This window comes from Nansenia antarctica (genome assembly GCF_963989245.1).
Source record: "Nansenia antarctica genome assembly, chromosome: 6".
Taxonomy (NCBI): domain Eukaryota; kingdom Metazoa; phylum Chordata; class Actinopteri; order Argentiniformes; family Microstomatidae; genus Nansenia; species Nansenia antarctica.
Genome location: NC_137676.1, coordinates 51,969,384 through 51,976,883, shown reverse-complemented (window position 1 = coordinate 51,976,883; position 7,500 = coordinate 51,969,384). Strand labels below are relative to the sequence as shown.

The window sequence follows — 7,500 nt, the reverse complement described above, 5'->3', positions numbered from 1 at the left end:
CGTGGCAGCCCTAGTCTCTGTGTGTGTGAGTCTCTGTGTCTCTGCGTGTATGCATGTGCGTCTCTGTGTGTGTGTCTCTATGTGCGTCTCTGTGTCTCTGAGTGTGTCTCTGAGTGTGTCTCTGAGTGTGTGTCTCTGTGTGTGTCTCTGAGTGTGTCTCTGAGTGTGTCTCTGAGTGTGTCTCTGAGTGTGTCTCTGAGTGTGTGTGTGTGTGTGTGTGTGTTTGTGTGTCTCACCAGGGCGGCCATGGCCCAGCCCGTCTTGTTGTAGATGAACTCCAGGTTGTTGCGGCGCAGGTACAGCAGCCCCCCCACCAGGGACACCAGCAGGGCCAGGGCGATGGTGCCAGAGTAGTTGGGGGGGCGGAACACCCGGATCTGAGGAGGGGATGGGGGGGGGGACGTGGGAGAGAAGGGGGAAATTAGTCAGTCGTTCGCACAGCACGACGACGTCGGGGAAGCGTGGAGTTGTGCTTGGCGGGGGAGGGAGGGTGTAAACATGAGTCACGGTCTGAATCTGAAGGACGCGTAAACAGACGCTGGCGTGTGTCTGCCGCTCTCTGACTGACGTGCGTACGTCTATTCACCGGCTGCCTCGTTCAACGTCAAGGTTTTCCTGCTTTCGGGAGGATGACACAAAGCACAGAGTAAAGTCGCTTGAAACCGGAATGCTAAGTTATTTTGGATTTGGATGGTTGTACGTTACAGGAAGTTGACGTGATGAGGCTGGTGCAGAGGACGTCAAAAACAAACAATATGTAGAGGGAAATAATTGAAAAGGCAATAGAACGATAATTATGGAGGCTGTAAACGAGAATAAATGTCAAACTAATATAAATGACACTGTCGGTGCATTGTATGTGTGTGTGTGTGTGTGTGTGTGTTTGTGTGTGACGAGGGGGGGGGGGGGGTAGGTGGAAGTCCCTGAGTCAGTGAGAGGCATCCTGTTTGTGAGGCCCACTGCCATGGGGAAGAATCGGAATTATTTGTATTGCCAAGTATATCTGCAAAAAGGAGCAGGGCGTAAGTTTATCAGACATCAGGTGAGTCCACACCCCTAGAACACCCCTGGCCCCTCCCCTAGAACACCCCTGGCAGGACCTAGCCTTAGCTGCAGGACCTAGCCTTAGCTGTAGGACCTAGCCTTAGCTACAGGATCTAGCCTTAGCTACAGGATCTAGCCTTAGCTATGCAATCAGGTAATTACCATGACCAAATCTGCTAAGAAAGAATACCTCGATAACAAAATCGAAGAAAACTTAAACAAACCACGTGACCTTTGGAAGCTACTTAATAGCCAACTAGGTTGCAGTCAAAAACTCAAAACCAGGTCTACAAACATCAGCATAAAATCTGGTGACTCTCTCCTTACAGACAAGCTGGATGTGGCTAAGTGCTTAAACACTTTCTTTACAACCATAGCCACTAAATTAGTTAACAATCTACCACCCCACTCAGGGCGTTATGGTGTAGAGCACATCCGTGCGTTCTACAATAAACTGGGTGTACGCAATGATGATTTTAAACTCTCCATGGTGTCAAACGATGAGGTGTTTAAAAAGCTAGGCGCTCTACACTCAGAAAAGGCCACGGGCCATGACAATATTCCAGCCAGATTTCTAAAAGACTCAGCTGCCTCCATTACCCCAATCATCACCCACATAATAAACCTCTCCATCAAACAGGGACACGTCCCCCTTGACTTTAAAATAGCAAGGGTAACCCCACTGTATAAAAAAGGAAGCAAATTAGACCCAGGCAACTACCGACCTGTTTCTATTCTTAATTCCATCTCGAAACTTATGGAAAAAATAGTTTATGAACAGGTCGATAGGTACCTTACCGAAAAAAATCTGATGTATGAATTTCAATCAGGATTCAGAACATCCCATTCCACTGACACATGCCTTCTCTATTTGAACGACCACATCAACCATGAGGTGGACTCGGGCAAGTACTGCGGCATGGTCATGCTGGACCTCCAGAAGGCCTTCGACACAGTAGATCACCACATATTGTTAGATAAACTGAAAGCAATTGGGTTCGATAGAACATCGGTGAGCTGGATGCAATCCTACTTAGAGGGGAGGGAACAGGTGGTTAGTGTGAACGGAACACTGTCCCCCCCCCTCCCAGTGACCTGCGGCGTTCCACAAGGAAGCATATTGGGACCTTTACTGTTCCTAATATATGTGAATGACATGTCATCAGCATGTAATTGCAATTTGTTCCTGTTCGCGGATGACTCGGCTCTGCTGGTCTCTGACAGGGACATATTGCAGGTGGAAAAAGCGCTAAGCACTGAACTGAGTAGAATCTGCATCTGGCTAGCTGACAATAAACTATCAATACACCTAGGTAAAACTGAAACCATCCTATACGGATCCCCATCTAAACTCAGAAAGGCTGAAAATTTTAAAATAAAAGTGGGTAACATTAATATCACAAGAAAAGAGGATATTACATACCTGGGCTCCATCTTAGAGGCAAATCTTTCCGGAGATAAAATGGCAGCAAAAGTAATCAAAAAAGTGAACCATAAAACTAGATTCTTGTACAGGATATCCTCACTTGTCAGTAAAAACACACTGAGGACCCTATCAGGAGCTCTCATTCAATGTCACTTCGACTATGCCGTAACATCATGGTACTATAGAACCACAAAGGCCCATAAAACAAGACTCCAGACAGCCCAAAATAAACTGGTTAGGCTTCTGCTAGGCCTCAACCCTAGGACACATCTAACCGCTGCTCATTTTTTGAGCCTTGATTGGCTACGAGTAGTTGACAGAGTGCAGCAGCTTGCACTGGGCCTAGTCTTCAAGATACGCTACACCACAAAGACACCCAAGTACCTGTCAACATACTTCCAAAAAGTGAACAACGTCCACACTTACAACACCAGAGGAAGCTCCACGAACCACGTTCAACCGCGTTGCACCACAAACAAGGGATTAAACTCGTTTGCAAACTATGCAGTAAAGATGTGGAACGCCCTTCCTATAATCTTAAAGGAGTGCAAAACACTGCCCACCTTCAAAACCACTCTCAAAAAACATTTACAGGAGGCTGCAATCCGTAACTGGACCCTCTAAAACAAAAATCAGATTAAAAGACCCGAACTACCCACTGTACATACTTTGTGTTCTGTCCCCCGCCCCCACCTGTGGTGTATGTCCCCACCTGTCCTACCCGCTGTACATACCTTATGTTTTGTTGTATTGTTCTTCCCATGATGGATGTACGTTTATCTTGTAGATAGTAATAGTTATTTGTCTGTATTATCATGTAGATAGTACTAGTTCTTTTCTTATGTCTGTCTTACATGTAACGATGAATTGAAAATCAAGGACCCCAATTGAAATAAGCCAGTGGCTTTCTTGGGTTTTTATCCTATTAGTTTGACCTTGTATGTAATATGTACTTTCATGTACCTACTTCTGCAAACATTCTAATAAAGTTTTCAATCAATCAAAAAAGCTACAGGATCTAACCTTAGCTACAGGATGTAGCCTTAGCTGTAGACCTAGGGACAATAACCGCAACCGCCCACACCGGGAGACCTGGGGGGTGGGGAGGGGGTCTATTTACGACCGTGAGCCCAGCGGCCGGCAGGATCGTAAACACACTGTGTGTCTCCCCTCCTGAAGGTCGTAACGCCGCTGTAACGGAGGACGCCACCGGGCGCGGGGCCTTTCCTTTCTGATGCTACTGGATTATTCCAGATAAAGGGGGCCGCGTATCCCATAATTCAGTCTGCTTAAGGAGGAGAGAGAGAGAGAGGAGGGAGGGGGGTGGTAGAGAGAGAGAGGAGGACACGTAGAGAGAGAAAGAGAGAGAGAGCGAGAGGGATGGGGAGAGAGGGAGGCTGAGCGAGAGAGAAAGAGAGAGAGAGAGAACAGAGTGCCTGTTGCATTCGTTACGATGTCAACTGACATTTGTATTTTATTTTATTTTTTTAAACACGGGACACAGAGGATGGACAGGATTAGCGAGTGGCTGCTGGGGGATGACGTCAGCCCACCCCGGAGGAGGCTTTGATACAGATCTACAATGGCCGCCACTTCGGATTCAATACCAAATACAGCTCCTCCGTTTAACCTTGTTTGGTCAACGGGAAAAAAGGAAAGCCCAAAAGAAAGAGAGCCGCAGAAATCATTCTCCAGCAGGTCATTAGTGTCTTTATTGCATTTCGCTTCTCTTTTTTTCTGGTTCAATAAAAGCCAGGTACTCTGGTGAAGTGCTCCTCTCCAGTCCCCTTCCCCCCTCCCCCCTCCCAACCCACCCCACCCCCACCCCTGTGAAGTATCGTGCATCTCTCTCGATAAATCCAGGAATGATGATATCATCTCTGCGGCTATTAAGGAATAACCTTTCTGGATGTATCTCGGGGTCCGGTACGAATATCATCTCTTCGGACACGGATAAGTCAGGTGCGAGTGTCTGCCGTTGTGGTGCTTCGTCTGTTATTTGGGGGGCGGCCGGTGCGATTCATCCAGGGTGGGGGGATATCCTCAACGTTTAGTTGCGGCCTGTGTCGCTGGAAATCAACAGACACGTTTTTTCCCCGTTTACACGTCAATAATAATAATATTAACTTGAATTCATATAGCGCCTTTCAAGGTACCCAAGGTCGCTTTACAGAGATACAGGAAAGAAAACTAAAACAGTCAGACGAACAAAAACAACAACAGAACTAGAAGGCGAAGGTTTACTGGGAGGTGGAGGTTCCTCGCGGAGGGACCTCAGGTGAGGGTGTCACCCTAAATGTGTCCTGTAGGGATGGACATGACAGGCCGGTCCTGGTCAAAGGTTGAAGGTGTCAGGTCGGTCCTGGTCAAAGGTTGAAGGTGTCAGGTCGGTCCTGGTCACAGGTTGAAGGTGACAGGTTCTGGTCAAAGGTCGGAGGTGACAGGTCCTGGTCAAAGGTTGGAGGTGACAGGTTCTGGTCAAAGGTTGGAGGTGACAGGTCGGTCCTGGTCAAAGGTTGGAGGTGTCAGGTCGGTTCTGGTCAAAGGTTGAAGGTGACAGGTTCTGGTCAAAGGTTGGAGGTGTCAGGTCGGTTCTGGTCAAAGGTTGAAGGTGACAGGTTCTGGTCAAAGGTTGGAGGTGACAGGTTCTGGTCAAAGGTTGAAGGTGACAGGTTCTGGTCAAAGGTTGGAGGTGACAGGTTCTGGTCAAAGGTTGGAGGTGACAGGTCGGTCCTGGTCAAAGGTTGGAGGTGACAGGTCTGTCCTGGTCAAAGGTTGGAGGTGACAGGTCGGTCCTGGTCAAAGGTTGAAGGTGACAGGTCTGTCCTGGTCAAAGGTTGAAGGTGACAGGTTCTGGTCAAAGGTTGGAGGTGACAGGTTCTGGTCAAAGGTTGGAGGTGACAGGTCGGTCCTGGTTAAAGGTTGAAGGTGACAGGTCGGTCCTGGTCAAAGGTTGAAGGTGACAGGTCGGTCCTCGAAGTGTCTTTCACAAAGACTGAGGACGATTCCGTATGTTTCTCTTATCTTATATTAAACCAGCGACGTAGGTTTTTGACGACAGCTACGTCCGGAACGGAGGCGGGTTATGTTTTGTGTATGGTCAGCGGAGGCTGGTGGAGGTAGAAATCGGAGGACAGACTTATTCATAACGCACAGAATAGAAATGAGGAACGGGTACCCAACCGGTGTGTGTCTGACGGCCGCTCCTCACACCGTTCCCTGCATTCCAATACCATTCCTCCTTCCCTTGCATACCTTACACTGTGGGTGGAAGACTGAATTCATTCATTATTAATGCTATATTCATACTTTCAATTATTAATAACATAGTGAATACTGATCATTTAACCTTTAAACAGACTGATGTATAGTGGACTTTTCAACTGAAGACTCGGTGTTGGCTTCTCCTGAATGTTATGTGGTCACTGTCATTGCCCCCCCCCCCACCAATGAGTCAGTTTGTGACCAGAAAGGACAATGACAGAACAACAAGGTCCACATCTAGAGAGGACTGTGTGGTTCCATTTAGAAGGAGCATCTAGAGGGGACTGTGTGGTTCCATTTAGAAGGAGCTCTTTCGGACGTTCAACCTTCTCTGTCCGAGCCACGCAGCACTGGAACACTCTGCCCTCCACTACCGGACCTGGGGTGATAGGGCCTTTTCAGCCGCAGCCCCGTCCCTCTGGAACGCCCTCCCCAACCACATCAGACAGGCCAACACCCTCCCAACATTTAAACAGGCCCTTTAAAACCCACCTCTTCAAGCTCGTCTTCACCAGTTAACCCTCTCCCCCACCCCTTCATGTGCACTTGTGTGCAAGATGTGCACACATCTTAATTAGGCCCCTATACTTTCTTCTATTTACCTTTTGTTTCTTTTTATTATTACTACTCGATCTTTTCAGTTTGTAAAGCGTCTTTGAGTGTCTAGCAAAGCGCTATATAAGTCTAATGTATTATTATTATTATTATTACCCTTGGGCTGTTCAAAACAAATCTGAAAAACTGGCTTAAGGGAAAGCAAATCTGCGCCCTAATCATTTAACAGTGTCTTTTTTAAACTGTGTCTTTCATATGCTCTGTATGATTCTGTTTTATTGTTTATTTTATCTTGTGTCATTTCAGGATGCCTTTTTTTTTCTTGGCCAGGTGACCACCAGGAAAATTGGCCTCCTGACTAAATCTGGCGTATTGACACTTGTTGTCAATTGATATATGCATTGTCCCTTCTTAAATAAACTGAAATTGAAATGATTAATAACAGCATCCTGAGCATATGCAGAGGGCGAAGATGACATCTGAATAAGAGATTGAGAGTCAACAAAAGGTGATGGAATATTGTAGTGGAAAATTCCGACTTGTGTTTATTGTGTGTGAATCAACATAGTTTTTTCTCTCTGCTTTCATTGCACTATAAAAGCCTGGTGTAGGAACATCCAACGGTCAGGTCAGCCTGGTGGGAGAACACTATAGAACACTTTGTGCACATGTGAATATCACCAGATCATTTTCCAGACCATCTGGGCTTTGCAAACTCTAGATTCTTAATCTCATTGTTACATTAAGAATAAACAGCTTAAGCTTCTGATTCAGTCTCCTGAGTTTACTAGCAAACAGGGGAAAAACCCCTAAAATATCTATAGGGATGACAAACTGTCCCCTATGAGTAGCACATGGGGAGGTCAAATGCAACTTCTACAACAGCATGTTTGGATACTGAATTCTGATTGGCTAACAACAGTGGTAAATACCCCAACAACCTTCAGTTCAGACCGCATTTCCAGTATCAATACCCCTCCCGATCAATCTGATTAAGAACATCTGTGCTGACCGACAATGCAATGGTTGATCTTGTTTATGGGACTATATTCTGTGGTGGAAGGATATGTATTCTGAAACGATTAATGATTGTAAATAAATGAATTTAATGTTACAACTGTGTATTTATTTTTTATATTATGTGGTGGCTGTTGTAGAAAAGCAACTTACCATTCGAGGGCGGGGGTTGTGGAGACATTTACCACTGGGAC

The 7,500-nt window shown here is 46.3% G+C and overlaps 1 protein-coding gene across 1 annotated transcript in view; it reads right to left on the bottom strand.

Moving 5' to 3' along the window:
• The window catches only part of tusc3 (tumor suppressor candidate 3), a gene marked incomplete at both ends in the record, with an annotated part of 102,734 nt that overhangs the window by 36,327 nt on the left and 58,907 nt on the right, over window positions 1-7,500 (bottom strand). The window contains 1 exon segment of the mRNA XM_080533721.1: window positions 237-377. Within this exon segment, the coding sequence (XP_080389847.1) occupies window positions 237-377 (141 nt within the window).